General features: G+C 42.3%; 1 protein-coding gene across 2 annotated transcripts in view; it reads left to right on the top strand.

Moving 5' to 3' along the window:
• The window catches only part of ttc8 (tetratricopeptide repeat domain 8), a 55,795-nt gene that overhangs the window by 16,800 nt on the left and 21,809 nt on the right, over positions 1 to 17,186 (top strand). For both annotated transcript variants that reach the window (XM_079852700.1, XM_079852699.1), the window contains 4 exons: positions 127 to 212; positions 994 to 1,081; positions 1,167 to 1,277; positions 1,345 to 1,484. In XM_079852700.1, the coding sequence (XP_079708826.1) occupies positions 127 to 212; positions 994 to 1,081; positions 1,167 to 1,277; positions 1,345 to 1,484 (425 nt within the window). The remainder of the gene's footprint in view (positions 1 to 126; positions 213 to 993; positions 1,082 to 1,166; positions 1,278 to 1,344; positions 1,485 to 17,186) is intronic.

Genomic DNA, 17,186 nt, shown 5'->3' with positions numbered 1-17,186 from the left:
TGTGTGTGTGTGTGATGTAGTGTAGCAGCTGTGTGTGTGTGTGTGTGTGTGTGTGTGTGATGTAGTGTAGCAGCTGTGTGTGTGTGTGTGTGTGTGTGACACTAACGCTCGTCTCCCGCTGCGCAGGCGCTGGATCTGGCGGCGGTGGCCACGGAGCACGCTCAGTTCAGGGACTGGTGGTGGAAGGTCCAGCTGGGGAAGTGCTACTACAGGTCAGAGTCAGCGACTGCAGATCCCGTCTTTATAACGGATCCGCCTGTGCACATTCACTCCAGACAGGACTGAGATCCAGATCTGTGTTTACATTCATTCCCGCCCAAAATGATTTTCAGTGATGGGTTTACTAAGCTCATGACCCTGTGCATGGCCGTGCTATTGAAGCTATGTATGAAGTTCCTGTCAGGTGTTCATGGGTATTTGCCAGCGTGGACACGATATCAGCCGTCATGAGGAACAGATGTACAGTCCAGGAGGAAGTTCTGTTCATCTCCAGCGCAGATCTAGAGCTCTGAGGAATACAGTGTAGGTGTCAGCAGTGACGTCACGGGCAGAGGTTCACCAGATCCGGAGTGTTCCCGTGTTCCCACAGATAGATGTAAAGCTCCTCCTCAGGATGGGTTAGGCGAGCGCACACAGAGACGACCCATCAACACTACAAAGCTCTGTGTGAACTAACGTGTCCTGCTCGCCCTGGGGTGGCTTGAGCTCGAGGGGAAGCGGATATGCGTGTTTAGAGGTCGGATGTCCAGATATCGGATACGGATCTGATTTAAAACCACATGTGGAAGCGGCTCAGATCGGATGCGGGAATATCGGATCCCGTGCGGATGTGTGTGTTTACACGTGTGCAACAAACCCCGATCTGTGTCCGACGCGAGTAAGAGATCGGATTCTCTGTGTGTAGACGCAGCCTGTTTTACAGAAGTGTGTGGATCATTGTGACCTGCATTAAGAGATTTAGTGTGAAGTGTGTGTGTGTGTGTGTGTTTGTAGACTGGGCTTGCACCGTGAGGCAGAGAAGCAGTTCCGGTCCGCGCTCGCTCAGCAGGAGTTCGTGGACTCATACCTCTACCTGGCCAAGGTGAGGTCAGTGCTGCTGCTCCGGTACCTGTGTCCCGGTAAGACCAGTAAGACCAGTGAGAGTGTGTGTGTGTGTGTGTGTGCAGGTGTACCAGCGTCTGGATCAGCCCATCACGGCCCTGAACGTGTTTAAGCAGGGCTTGGATCACTTCCCCGCCGAGGTCACGCTGCTCACGGGGATCGCACGCATACACGAGGTACTGTGTCTTCATCTTCCCTTCGCTGGATGAGCTCTGTGCTGATCTGTCTAACTGTGTCCTGCAGGAAATGAATAACATGACCTCGGCCACTGAGTACTATAGAGAGGTCCTGAAGCAGGACAACACACACGTGGAGGCCATCGCCTGTATCGGCAGCAACCACTTCTACACAGACCAGCCCGAGATCGCCCTGCGCTTCTACAGGTGACGCCGATCTCTGTTGCTCTTCCTCTCCCTCACACACACACACACACACACACACACACACACACACACACACGCAGAAACACTCATGAGATCAGACTCTGGTCACCTGATCTCTGAAACTCAGCATCTGATCCGTCAGATCTCAACACACAGTACATACTGACGTCTCCATTCCTTCTCAGTTCGGTTCAGTTAAACTTTTGCTGATAGTTTACTCACCCCGCATGTCGTCCAAGATGTCCATGTCTTTCTTTCTTCAGTCGAAAAGAAATTAAGGTTTTTGATGAAAACATTCCAGGATTTCCCCCCATATAATGGACTCCAATGGGCCCCAAACGGTTCACGGTCCAAATGACCGTTTCAGTGCCGCTTCAAAGGGCTTTAAACGATACCAGACGATGAATAAGGGTCTTATCTAGCGAAACGATACCAGACGATGAATAAGGGTCTTATCTAGCGAAACGATACCAGGCGATGAATAAGAGTCTTATCTAGCGAAACGATACCAGACGATGAATAAGGGTCTTATCTAGCGAAACGATACCAGACGATGAATAAGAGTCTTATCTAGCGAAACGATACCAGACGATGAATAAGAGTCTTATCTAGCGAAACCATACCAGGCGTTGAATAAGAGTCTTATCTAGCGAAACCATACCAGACGATGAATAAGGGTCTTATCTAGCGAAACGATACCAGACGATGAATAAGAGTCTTATCTAGCGAAACGATACCAGACGATGAATAAGGGTCTTATCTAGCGAAACGATACCAGACGATGAATAAGGGTCTTATCTAGCGAAACCATACCAGACGATGAATAAGAGTCTTATCTAGCGAAACGATACCAGACGATGAATAAGAGTCTTATCTAGCGAAACGATACCAGACGATGAATAAGGGTCTTATCTAGCGAAACCATACCAGGCGATGAATAAGGGTCTTATCTAGCGAAACCATACCAGGCGATGAATAAGAGTCTTATCTAGCGAAACCATACCAGGCGATGAATAAGAGTCTTATCTAGCGAAACGATACCAGACGATGAATAAGGGTCTTATCTAGCGAAACCATACCAGGCGATGAATAAGGGTCTTATCTAGCGAAACCATACCAGGCGATGAATAAGAGTCTTATCTAGCGAAACCATACCAGGCGATGAATAAGAGTCTTATCTAGCGAAACCATACCAGACGATGAATAAGGGTCTTATCTAGCGAAACGATACCAGGCGATGAATAAGGGTCTTATCTAGCGAAACCATACCAGGCGATGAATAAGAGTCTTATCTAGCGAAACCATACCAGGCGATGAATAAGAGTCTTATCTAGCGAAACCATACCAGGCGATGAATAAGAGTCTTATCTAGCGAAACGATACCAGGCGATGAATAAGGGTCTTATCTAGCGAAACGATACCAGACGATGAATAAGAGTCTTATCTAGCGAAACGATACCAGACGATGAATAAGGGTCTTATCTAGCGAAACGATACCAGACGGTGAATAAGAGTCTTATCTAGCGAAACGATACCAGACGATGAATAAGAGTCTTATCTAGCGAAACGATACCAGACGATGAATAAGGGTCTTATCTAGCGAAACGATACCAGACGGTGAATAAGAGTCTTATCTAGCGAAACCATACCAGACGGTGAATAAGAGTCTTATCTAGCGAAACCATACCAGACGATGAATAAGGGTCTTATCTAGCGAAACGATACCAGACGATGAATAAGAGTCTTATCTAGCGAAACGATACCAGACGATGAATAAGGGTCTTATCTAGCGAAACGATACCAGACGGTGAATAAGAGTCTTATCTAGCGAAACGATACCAGACGATGAATAAGAGTCTTATCTAGCGAAACGATACCAGACGATGAATAAGGGTCTTATCTAGCGAAACGATACCAGACGGTGAATAAGAGTCTTATCTAGCGAAACGATACCAGACGATGAATAAGAGTCTTATCTAGCGAAACGATACCAGACGATGAATAAGGGTCTTATCTAGCGAAACGATACCAGGCGATGAATAAGGGTCTTATCTAGCGAAACGATACCAGACGATGAATAAGGGTCTTATCTAGCGAAACGATACCAGACGATGAATAAGAGTCTTATCTAGCGAAACGATACCAGACGATGAATAAGGGTCTTATCTAGCGAAACGATACCAGGCGATGAATAACGGTCTTATCTAGCGAAACGATACCAGGCGATGAATAAGAGTCTTATCTAGCGAAACGATACCAGACGATGAATAAGGGTCTTATCTAGCGAAACGATACCAGGCGATGAATAAGAGTCTTATCTAGCGAAACGATACCAGACCAGACGATGAATAAGGGTCTTATCTAGCGAAACGATACCAGACGATGAATAAGGGTCTTATCTAGCGAAACGATACCAGACGATGAATAAGAGTCTTATCTAGCGAAACGATACCAGACGATGAATAAGGGTCTTATCTAGCGAAACGATACCAGGCGATGAATAAGAGTCTTATCTAGCGAAACGATACCAGACGATGAATAAGGGTCTTATCTAGCGAAACGATACCAGACGATGAATAAGGGTCTTATCTAGCGAAACGATACCAGACGATGAATAAGGGTCTTATCTAGCGAAACGATACCAGGCGATGAATAAGAGTCTTATCTAGCGAAACGATACCAGACGATGAATAAGAGTCTTATCTAGCGAAACGATACCAGGCGATGAATAAGGGTCTTATCTAGCGAAACGATACCAGGCGATGAATAACAGTCTTATCTAGCGAAACGATACCAGGCGATGAATAAGAGTCTTATCTAGCGAAACGATACCAGACGATGAATAAGGGTCTTATCTAGCGAAACGATACCAGACGATGAATAAGAGTCTTATCTAGCGAAACGATACCAGACGATGAATAAGAGTCTTATCTAGCGAAACGATACCAGACGATGAATAAGGGTCTTATCTAGCGAAACGATACCAGGCGATGAATTAGAGTCTTATCTAGCGAAACGATACCAGACGATGAATAAGAGTATTATCTAGCGAAACGATACCAGACGATGAATAAGAGTCTTATCTAGCGAAACCATACCAGACGATGAATAAGAGTCTTATCTAGCGAAACGATACCAGACGATGAATAAGGGTCTTATCTAGCGAAACGATACCAGGCGATGAATTAGAGTCTTATCTAGCGAAACGATACCAGACGGTGAATAAGAGTCTTATCTAGCGAAACGATACCAGACGATGAATAAGGGTCTTATCTAGCGAAACGATACCAGACGATGAATAAGGGTCTTATCTAGCGAAACGATACCAGGCGATGAATTAGAGTCTTATCTAGCGAAACGATACCAGACGATGAATAAGGGTCTTATCTAGCGAAACGATACCTGACGATGAATAAGAGTCTTATCTAGCGAAACCATACCAGACGATGAATAAGAGTCTTATCTAGCGAAACGATACCAGACGATGAATAAGGGTCTTATCTAGCGAAACGATACCAGGCGATGAATAAGGGTCTTATCTAGCGAAACGATACCAGACGATGAATAAGGGTCTTATCTAGCGAAACGATACCAGACGATGAATAAGGGTCTTATCTAGCGAAACGATACCAGACGATGAATAAGAGTCTTATCTAGCGAAACGATACCAGACGATGAATAAGAGTCTTATCTAGCGAAACGATACCAGGCGATGAATAAGGGTCTTATCTAGCGAAACGATACCAGGCGATGAATAAGAGTCTTATCTAGCGAAACGATACCAGGCGATGAATAAGGGTCTTATCTAGCGAAACCATACCAGGCGATGAATAAGGGTCTTATCTAGCGAAACCATACCAGGCGATGAATAAGGGTCTTATCTAGCGAAACCATACCAGGCGATGAATAAGAGTCTTATCTAGCTAAACCATACCAGACGATGAATAAGGGTCTTATCTAGCGAAACGATACCAGACGATGAATAAGAGTCTTATCTAGCGAAACGATACCAGACGATGAATAAGGGTCTTATCTAGCGAAACGATACCAGACGATGAATAAGGGTCTTATCTAGCGAAACCATACCAGACGATGAATAAGAGTCTTATCTAGCGAAACGATACCAGACGATGAATAAGAGTCTTATCTAGCGAAACGATACCAGACGATGAATAAGAGTCTTATCTAGCGAAACGATACCAGACGATGAATAAGGGTCTTATCTAGCGAAACCATACCAGGCGATGAATAAGAGTCTTATCTAGCGAAACCATACCAGGCGATGAATAAGAGTCTTATCTAGCGAAACGATACCAGGCGATGAATAAGAGTCTTATCTAGCGAAACCATACCAGGCGATGAATAAGAGTCTTATCTAGCGAAACCATACCAGGCGATGAATAAGAGTCTTATCTAGCGAAACCATACCAGGCGATGAATAAGGGTCTTATCTAGCGAAACCATACCAGGCGATGAATAAGAGTCTTATCTAGCGAAACCATACCAGGCGATGAATAAGAGTCTTATCTAGCGAAACGATACCAGACGATGAATAAGAGTCTTATCTAGCGAAACCATACCAGACGATGAATAAGGGTCTTATCTAGCGAAACCATACCAGGCGATGAATAAGAGTCTTATCTAGCGAAACCATACCAGACGATGAATAAGAGTCTTATCTAGCGAAACGATACCAGACGATGAATAAGAGTCTTATCTAGCGAAACCATACCAGGCGATGAATAAGGGTCTTATCTAGCGAAACCATACCAGGCGATGAATAAGAGTCTTATCTAGCGAAACGATACCAGACGATGAATAAGGGTCTTATCTAGCGAAACCATACCAGACGATGAATAAGAGTCTTATCTAGCGAAACGATACCAGGCGATCAATAAGGGTCTTATCTAGCGAAACCATACCAGACGATGAATAAGGGTCTTATCTAGCGAAACAATACCAGGCGATGAATAAGGGTCTTATCTAGCGAAACGATACCAGACGATGAATAAGAGTCTTATCTAGCGAAACGATACCAGACGATGAATAAGAGTCTTATCTAGCGAAACGATACCAGACGATGAATAAGGGTCTTATCTAGCGAAACCATACCAGACGATGAATAAGGGTCTTATCTAGCGAAACGATACCAGACGATGAATAAGAGTCTTATCTAGCGAAACGATCGGTCATTTAAAAAATAAATAAAAAAGTTTAAGTTTTATAAGCACAAATGCTCGCCTTGCTCTGTTCTGTGATGCGCGTTCGTGACGTCACGTAATACGCAATTACGTTCAAAAGGTCACGCTTGAAATTTTCTTTTAGGCTTTTTAATATTTAAAACCCCCAGGATACGCACACGAAATGGGCATTTTAAATGATAAACTGACACAAAGACATTTGAATATGTGTATATGGTCCTCCTTCAGCACATTTGTGAACACGTCAAGCGTGACCTTTTCAACATAATTGCGTATTTCAATCGTGACCTTTTCAACATAATTGAACTAATCCTTTAATCATTTCCACTGGCACCACCACAAAAAAGTGATTAAATAAATAAAATCTTGTTGTTGTTGACCCGTGTCTACAAACTACAGGCAATAGCACAAATAAATACACCAGAACAAAGACACACATGAGCTAATCAGGGCTTGTCAGGTGGTCGAGTAGTTCTGACAGCAGTTCTCAGGAGGGCGGGGCGATAACACATTAATTATCACAATATCATTTTCCTAGATAAAATAATAACAAAAAGTACTATAAATAGGGGTGTATTGATACACTCATGTCATTATTCGATACAAATCACGATACTATCACGATTTACTATAAGCCAAAATAAAGAAGAGAGTTTTCTGTTATTACTGTGTGTGCGAGTGATGTGTGATGCTGTGTTGCTTAGCAACCTCTCTGGAACTACATCGCTTGGCGGAGGAATACATGTGTTATAACGTTATACATTTGTTGCTGGTGTTTATTTTATGAATAAAATAAATATTAAATGAATATTTTTATGGAGTAACCGTTTTATAAAAGCAATAAGGCTCTTGATGGCGTGATTTACATTGTATTTAGAGCAGCTGAGGGGTTTTACTCCGCGTCAAGCCTAACTACGCCCCTCAGCTGCTCTACATCCACTGTACATCACGCTGTCAAGGGCCTCATTGCTTTAGTGATGTCACTGAAACTCCGTAAACGTTCATTTCTTCCTCACGCAGACCTCGCTCTTTCACTGCAGGCATGCGTTGATCAGACAGGCCGCTCACGCACAGACTCTCCCGCTGTTCATGCACTGTATGAGGATAGGCCATCGAACACACTCTGAATCATCAGACTACTAAAACTGTCTGCGGTGATTTAAATGATGTTTGCGCTTTGAGGATTAATCGTAGGGCTGGGCGATATGGCCCAAACAATTATCACAATAATTATTTTATATCAGTCGATATCGATAATTATCACGATAAATGTCAAATCTTTATTTCTTTCAAGTTTAAAGGCAGATTTTTGCCAAACTCTTGCCAAACAGGAGAACACTTCACAAGTCTGAGGTAGAACATTCAAACATTTGTCATTTTTCCTTAACAAAATAAATTTACATTTTACATTTATGCATTTGGCAGACGCTTTAATCCAAAGCGACTTGCATTGCATTTCAAGATACACATTTTACATTCTCAGTTCTTGCTTTCCCTGGGAATCGAACCCATGACCTCAGCGTTGCAAGCGCCAACGCTCCACTGTTTGAGCTACAGGAGAGATATTTATATTAAATATCTTAATAGTAAAATGTATGTCTTAGTGTCTGCATGTGCTAGTGGGGGATATTGTTTCAAGTCTTGAAACAGGTTTGTGTGGCCTGACTTTGATGGCACGTATCTTCAGCACAGTTTGCAGTGCAGGCTGCAATATTAATATTACATGTTTTGTCTCGAAACGCATATTTGACAGTGAGTTGACAGTAGTATTAGCTCGAGTTAGGATGCAGATTTACTATGTTAAATTAACAAGTGCAAAGTGGCCGTGCAAAATCAGTTTTTGTGTGTGTTTTTAGTAATTGTTGGTTTGGTGTGTTTGAATGCTCATTATTACAATTACGCAGCAAAAGTTCAGTGACATTTTAATTGTGCATGGTCGAAAGCAAATACTTATCCTGACATAATGATGCATTGGAGGATATATTTAGAGTGGATATTTGTGTTTTGTTAGTGCAGACTTACTGTTCTTGAAGATTACATGTTGCTATTGTGTCAGCACCTCTTTATAGACAACATTGCTCAGAAAGTGGCGCTTTTTGTTTGTTTCATCATCTTGAATACGAAGTGTGCTTGATCTGCCAACTCTGCTGGCTACAGTGTAGAACTGACCATGGCTGAAATGTTGGAAATGTTGACTGTCATGTCATCATATACTCAATTGACAATGTCCTCGAGTTTCTCGCCAGAAATTGATAGTGATTCATTGAGCTCAATTGCAAATTCACCCTCTTCTGGAACCACAGGAGTTTTCCCCTCACCAAGGTTCAAAAGGAATTCAACATTTTTTCATAGGTGTGAGCTCTTGAAACACCTGCCTATGATCTGGGTTTGGCTACCATGTGGGACAGCAGAAAGGATTTGCCTCCAGTCACCGCTGAAAACCATTGTGATGCCACCAAATGGCTTGTCTGAACCTCTGAGCCACTGGAATGTACGATCTGCTGCTTCTAATGCACGGCGATCCATCATTGACACTTCATCCACAACCATGAGATGCGTCATTCTAATGAGTGTTGCAGTGCTGTCATGTTCACTCATACTGCAAGTGGACTCGTCGGCGAGAATGAGAGGACATGTTGTCCTACTGTGAAAGGTTGTGCCTTTGGGCAGTAGGGTAGCTGCAATACCACTTGCAGCGGTTGCAAGAGCTACTTTGCCCAGTGCACGCACTTTGTTAAGGATGTGGCACAATATGAATGTTTTCCCAGTTCCACCACTTGCATCAAGGGATATCATTTTTCCAAGTCCCTGTTCCACACTTTCCATCACTTTCGACAACTTTTTGCTGTTCGTCATTGAGGCTGTTTTCTGTGTTAGTAATGATAGTTTGAAGTTCCTCAATGTTGTGCTCAGTCTCATGCTGGATGATGCGGGGAATCTGACTCCGGACGTGAAGTGGATCAGGCTCAGGGAGGCCAAAGTTCCCATTTAAAGTAAAACCATGTCTTTCAACATGGTCCTTAAGGTCAAGTAGCACTTGAGTCACAATAAATTCATCTGGCTCATTCACATCGGCCCTGTGCATGAAATCTTCACACAGCACATGCTTGTGCCTTTCCCAGAACTGCAAGTGTTCCCCTCTAAGAATAAACATTAGCATGTTGGCGAATACCTCACGCAGTGCTGAGCCAAATGGCACATTTGCAGCCTCCTCCATAACAGAATCTACTTCTTGGTCATTGTCAACAATGCCATGCGCAATGCAAGCTGCCAGATAGGTGTCCAGGACCACATCTCCAACTCGTCGGAGGTCTTTGAAGCATGTTGGCCCTGGCACGCGGTACAAAAGGATGCGGAGATAGAATAGTTCAGCAGTGTGAGGGTTGAAGGCAATCATTGGAGTTCGTCCAACGGTGTCAGCCATGCGCTCATCGTGAGAACTCAGTCTTTTTTTACGCAATTGAAATTTCTTCTGTGTGTATGTGAAGAGTTGAAACACATCTGGGTACACAATGTGTTGCATGTGTGGATGAAGAGACATTGCTTCAAAAGAGGTGGTGGCAGGCGGCCCTGAGTCCAACAGGTTCTGGGCAGCGCCTTCATCATTGAACATGATGACCTGTTCATTCTGTTCGTCTTCGGTACAGTGGGTAGGAGTTGTGTGAAAAGCTTGTGTTCTGTCTCAATTGTTTGGGATAGTCTTTGGTCTGTTGACCTTCAAAAAGTGATCCTGTGATTTCAGGCCAGTTCGGGTTGCAAGTGAAGGTGAGGAAGAAGTCAGGTTTTCCTTTGATTCGTACCAAGGCCATGGCATCTCGGAACTCCTTGGTGTACCATCAGGTTGATCCGTAAATTGTGGGTGGCAGGATGGTTAGGCGTCCAGGAATGATCTCAGAGTGACTATTCAGGGCATCAACAATGATTTTATACTTTTAAGCCTTGATAGACTTCTGGTTGTGGCGGATCCAGTTGAGGCGGTGTGACTCAATTTTTTCCATCATATCACATACGTATTGCTGTGTCAGTCTCCCACCACGAAGCAGCAAATTGAAGTGTTGAGCAATGTCACGCACTTGAAGATGGTAACGGTAGAAGCATGTTGGTGTGATACCTGCCAGCTCAGTGTGGTGTCCTTGGGAACCCTGAGGCAGAAGAAGCACATATGACAATGGGTCATATGCTGGATGCATGGCGTCGATTGTCTGAAGCCTTCCTCCTCTGAGGTGAAGAGTGACAGCCAGTTTCCCAAACTGCTGTGTAGTTGTTACTCCTGGAGCAATGACAGCCACACCTCTGTTTAGTGATGGAAGATTCACAGTGCCACGATGAAGGTCATGACGTGGTGTGCGAGCTGTTAGGACGATTTTCAATTCATTGGCATTGTCATTTTGGGTCACATACTCAATGGCTGACTTAAACTGTTGCACGTATGGATTGCACATGTGAATGGCCTCTTGCGTCCTCAGTAAAATCTTCATTCAGATCACTGTTTGAGGCATGGGCTCGACGCTTTTCCAGCTCATGAGCAGGATCGTGGAAATAGATCTGAGCAAAGAGTGGTGTGCGACCTTGTTCAGGAAGGGGGCCGGCAATGTAATGATAAACTTTGCCTAATATGCACACCTGGGTTGAAGCCAGGCATAGCTACCTCTTTAATACCAATACTTGCCATTGCCAGCGCATTGTTGTATTGTTTTGCTTGCTTCACAAAACTTTGATCAAGGAAAAGGTCCTTAATAGCATCTGGAGGTAGGGGTGTAACGGTACGTGTATTCGTACCGGACCGTTTCGGTACAGGGCTTTCGGTTCGGTGCACGTGTGTACCGAATGACTGAATGCAATATTTTGTGTGCGGAACATAGGTACATTTTCGTGTTTCCACACGAACATATTAAGTGGCGGAAGTCTCCGTGTTCAGTGCAAATCCCGCCCTGCAGCTGATTCTAATGTTTTACCAGTGTTTTACCCGTCGTCACTGTAAACTAAACCAATGAAATAGACTGCAGGGCGAAAAAAAGCTTTTCCGTTCTGTGTGCGCCGCCGCACTCTCCGTTCCTCGCGCGGCCCGCTGCGCTCTCTGCTCAATGTTCGAGTCCGTGTTTGCGCTGCGCGTTCTGCTCTGTGGTTAACGGCCCAAACACTCCAATCATGTACCGATCACGCACTGGAAAAGCAAAGTCCGCTCAAATAAGGTGAAATTTCTCAGTAGTAGACTTCTGTTTGCTGAGCTGGTATAGTCATGCTGGCAACAATGGTAAAATGACCTGCTCTGATCACATGCTCTGGTAATAATAGCTTTGTACTATAGCTTTGGACTATATTTTATTTTGATAATTAGTCAAAAAACTTAAATTGATTATGTTGATTGATTATTGAAAAATAATAATACATTGATATATTTATGTTTAATATTATTTTAATATAGGCTATTTTCTGTTCCTTTTTTTCCCCGTGTTTCATTTAATTAGGTGATTTATAAGTTTAATTATTGATGATTACAAGCTTGGAGGAATTGCAATTAAAGGGTTACTTCAGGATTTAGCATTAAGCTTTGTATTAGTAGAAAACCTGTAGTATTTTCGAATTACCATGCTTTCCATCCTCATATCCCCCTGAGAGGAGAGATTTATGTATTTTTTGTCTGGAAAAAATCCTCCGATGACGCAAAAATCGTCATTTTGCATCATCGGAGGATTTTCTGGACAGAGGCTAAAGACTACAGCCAGTAGATGGCGTTGTTCCGCATGTTTTCAGCCCGCCCATACAGGGTGGGATCTCACTCACAGAATGTACAGTGTCAGCCGTCTTTCTTTGGAAGCTAAGCTAGCAGGCTCTTGTTCTGTGGAGAAAGCTGAATAGTAGGAGAAAGCTGAGTAAGTAACCACCCTCCTTTCCCCGGACTTGTCCGGCTTGTCCGGCCCGATCGTTCAAAATGTACGGGATTCAGCTTTTGCTTTTTGCGGTCGCCATTCATTGTTTAACGTCAACTTACATGCACACCTTTCAATCTAACTGAATTCATTCCGATTGGTGAATTTGAATGTAGTGTTTACATGAACGCTAAACAAGTGATCGGTTGATGTGCGTTTTACCATTGTTAAGAAAAATTCCCACTCCTCCGTGAGAGATGCGAGACCCGGCGCGTCTCAGAAATCATTGCACCGGCCTCGCGCTGTTCTCCCGCGGCCATCAGCCTCGTCCTGCTCGCCATAGTAAACATGATGAATGAATGGCGACTGTAGAACGCAAAAGCCGAATCCCGGACATTTTGGACGATCTCTAATCCCTCGCAAACTCATCACGTAGGCTAGCTATTGTTGTTGCTAGCCTACGCACTCTTACCGGTAGGCGTGGCCTCCTAAGGCAGCGAAGCAAGTGCATTCTGGGAGTTGTTGTCTTTCATCCACATAAGCCAAAAATACATTTTCTGGCTTTTCTCAGTCTAGAAAGCTCCAAATTCAAAAATTTCTTCACATTTCTTCTACTTAAATGACCTATTTTAAATACACATTCATCTTCCCAGAGGTGAAGTATCCCTTTAATTACAGCAAATTGTGCAATTAATTAGTTCTTTTTTTTAATTTTTATCGATTCCCAGCCTTAATTTTTAAATATGAGCAGGCCTACAAGCTGGGATTGGTAATGCTGCACTGTAATCATAGTTATTTATATTTTTCATTATATTTTATGTGATATTGGTTTGAGACTGAGAGTATTTTATTTAGTGGAGAACTTTGCAGCAGTATTTTATTTCTTATTCTTTTTTTATTTTATATCTATTTTATTATATTTTATTAGAAAGTGTTTAAAAAAAGTGTAAACAAATTGTTAAAAAAAGTTTATAGTAATAAACAACCTGCAGTTTAATGTTTGCATTTCTTTCCCTTACTGTACCGAAAATAAACCGAACTGTGACTTTAAAACCGAGGTACGTACCGAACCGTGATTTTTGTGTACCGTTACACCCCTATCTGGAGGCTGTGGTGGGATTGAGCCAGGCTTGGGATTTGTGGCGTTATATGTCAGGTTAATCTTACCGGAGTTGCAGCAGAATCCCTTTCTCTCCTCTTTCCATACATAGGCACCACACTGTGAGCATGTAGGAGATTCAAACAGTGAGGTCTTGCTCAGCATGTGCCTATAATCACCATGAAGTTCCTCTTGGAAGAAGTCTGTATCGTCACATCGAGCAAGGTTGCGATTGGCTTTTCGTGCCTTTTCCAGACAGCACGTGGCATCCCTTGCTCGTCGTTCCTCTTGCTGCTGAGGGGTCTCCTCCTCTCTCAGAAGGTTGTGTCGTTAACAGTCATGCATCTGGCGATCCGCTCGTATCTCAGGTGTTTCCTTATCACTCATGTAAGCATGGTGAGTAGCGTCACTTGCCAGCCAAGCACTGCGTTCGTCCTCTTCCTCAGCTTCAGCCGAGCTTCTCGGGCTTCGACTGACTGAGCATTACGTGCATGACGCATTGCCTTGCGTATCCTCTCTCTGTAACATGGGAGCCGAAATAAAAATGGACACGCCACGCCGGCCTAAAGTAACAGCTGATGGGGATTTGCCGTCACGATTGGTAAGAGGATAGTTAACCTTGTTTAAGCCTGCTTAGCCTAGAGCTATCTTGTTGAATAGGCAGGGCAACTATTTAACATATTAAACATCACATAGTTACAGGCTAACTTCAACGCGCATGACACAGTAATATATTAGCATTTACTACAAATGATGGCCGTGAAAGAGACTTAGCATAGGCTACTATTAAACAGTAGGGCAATTCCAGCGTTATGGACGTGACATTTGCAGTCAAAACTTGAATTTTTAATTCTCAGAAAATGCATTTAATACCAATATATTGTAAACATCTGTTTATATTTCCATACTACCTTAATAAAGGAGTCCAGACATTAGAAAAATATCAGTCTACGCATGCGTTTTATATTTAATATGAGGGAAATAAACATGCGTTACGGACGTGACAAAAAAAATCTCTAACTTTTTGTTGCCAAAATATTTTTAAGTAATTCTGTGAATTACACTGCGCAAACCAAAAGTAATAGTACCCACCGAATGAAGAAGGGTTGGCTCTCCACAGAACATAAAATATTCATTTTATGTTATTTTTCGTTTTCGCATTTATGAGGAAAAAACAATGTTACGGACGTGACGTTACGGACGTGACCGCTCTGAAAGCGGCACTAAAATACTGCTTAAAACGTTCACAGAGACCTCAAACAGGCATTTAAAACACCAAATATTAAGGATTGGCATTAAAAGCAAAAATAATATTCGATGTTTGTTCGAAAATCGTACCTCTCCCCCAACATGCTCACCGGTAAGACGCGTTCACTCAAATCCAGCTCCAACATTACATTTGAGTAGGCATTTAGTCTCATATTAATGTTTAAATAAAATAATTGTATTTTTTATTTCATATGTTGATTATATGAAAGGATAACAGAATGAGTAAGATCATAAGATGCAAATATATCGGATACGGACCGTATCATACGGTATATCAGTGGGCAGACATGATTTTGACCAATTCTTTAGTTTTTTTTAGTTTTTTTGTAGAAAGCCTTTCTTTAATGTGAATTTCGTTTTGTATAAATTGTATCTTAATTTTAATCAATGTTTCATCAACCAATTGCCTGGATTTTTTTAAATAAGAAGAAAATAGGCTATAGCAGACAATATAATCAGGACACGGAGGCGCCGTCGCGTGAAGTGGAGCGCGCCTCATAAATGAACCGAAACTCCGCGTATAATGTAGGCTACTTGCCTCACATACCTGAGAAATATACCTATCTATAGGACGTCTGAAATGTCTACTTTTAAACTACTTTTAAGTCGTGAGTCAAAATGATTGCAATATCACTGTTATTTTGTCAGCTTGATCGCGGGATTATGATGAATATTCATGTTTTAACCAAGAGGGAAAAACGCGACATCCCGAAGGAAGTGTCCTATGGCTATAAGACATATGCTCTTAAAGTTGTACTGTATCATATACTACCTTCTGATATTCATATTTCGTTCTGTAACTGGCAGAGGAAGAGAAGATCCGTTCATGTGCGCTTTATCCACCGCGCACTGCTATATACAGAAATATACCACGCCGTATTAAAGAGCGGTCTCTATTGTTTACATTTTGTTATAAAATAGACTGAATTTGAAAGTTGAGACATTTTTTCATATTAAAACTAACAAAGCACAAATATTATTGCGATTATTGGATATGCACTGAATATATGGTAAGCCTGCAACCGATCACAAGTGCATATGATTTGATGTGAAGCGTCCGTAACGGTCACGTCCGTAACGCATTATTATGGTTGTTCAAAGCAAAGTAGTGGAATGAAATGTCGATCCTAGTAAGCATAAACATAGTTTAGCTTTGCATATAAAGTTTCAAGTTATTTGCATTTATAATTGTTATATTATATAAACTTAATCTTTAAAACGTTACGGACGTGACAGAGCACTGAAGCGTCCAGACCTCTTTATTAAAGCCCTTATAAATTCAACAGGCAGTGCTGTTATGACCAAATTAGTATATTTATTTCTCAGGCATGCCTCCATCTTTCAGCAAAATGCTTTATGTTCAAATTAAGTTTTTAAAAGGGGGGTCTTTGATACCTCTTTTGAAAGCATGAAATATGGCTGGTTGAAATTAAAATTTTAGCATTGTTGCTCACCTCATATGTGGTGGAAAAACAAGGCAATTTTCTTAAAATTTCTGATACAGCACATTAATACAGTATATTACAGACCTAAATGGACAACTTAAAAGGGGTTTTGATCTTTAGGTAAAAACTTTATTTTTTCAGGGTAAGGATGACCTTTGCGTGGAATTGCCCAGTAGCGATATTGTTAAGCGCACCAGAATTAAATAATATATTAAGAAGTAAACAGCATGACTTACAGATTCACTTAACATCCAGAGGGCCCTATTTTAACGATCTGAAACGCAAGTGTCAAAGCGCAAGTAACTTTGTGGGCGGGTCTCGGCGCTGTTGCTATTTTCCCGGCGGGATAAATGACTCTTGCGCCAGGCGCAAATCTAAAATGGGTTGGTCTGAAGTAGCTTCATTATTCATAGGTGTGGTTTGGGCGTAACGTGAAATAAACCAATCAGAGCGTCATCTCACATTCCCTTTAAGAGCAGACGCGCTTGTTCTATAGCGGATTCCTATTATAACAGCGGATTTGCCAGGCGCGCGCCAGGATCGGTTCACAGCCGAGGAGAGCAACGCTCTCGTCAGGGACATTGGGGATAGAGAAACCCACCCAAATTAACTTCGGTTAAAAAGGCGTATGATAATTTGGGTAAATGTGTAAGCTAGATGTATGCTTTTATAATAAATTGTATATCTATCTATCTATCTATCTATCGTAATAATGTATGATTTGCAAAAATGAAAACTGCTGCTTCTGTGTAGATGAGAGAATCAAAGTGTATGCGCGTTGTGCACACGCTACATTGATTATGGCCAAGCATGCGCCC

This window comes from Squalius cephalus, assembly GCF_949319135.1.
Source record: "Squalius cephalus genome assembly, chromosome: 20".
Lineage (NCBI taxonomy): Eukaryota > Metazoa > Chordata > Actinopteri > Cypriniformes > Leuciscidae > Squalius > Squalius cephalus.
Note: the sequence above shows the minus strand (reverse complement) of the source record. Positions and strands in the feature narration are given on the sequence as shown.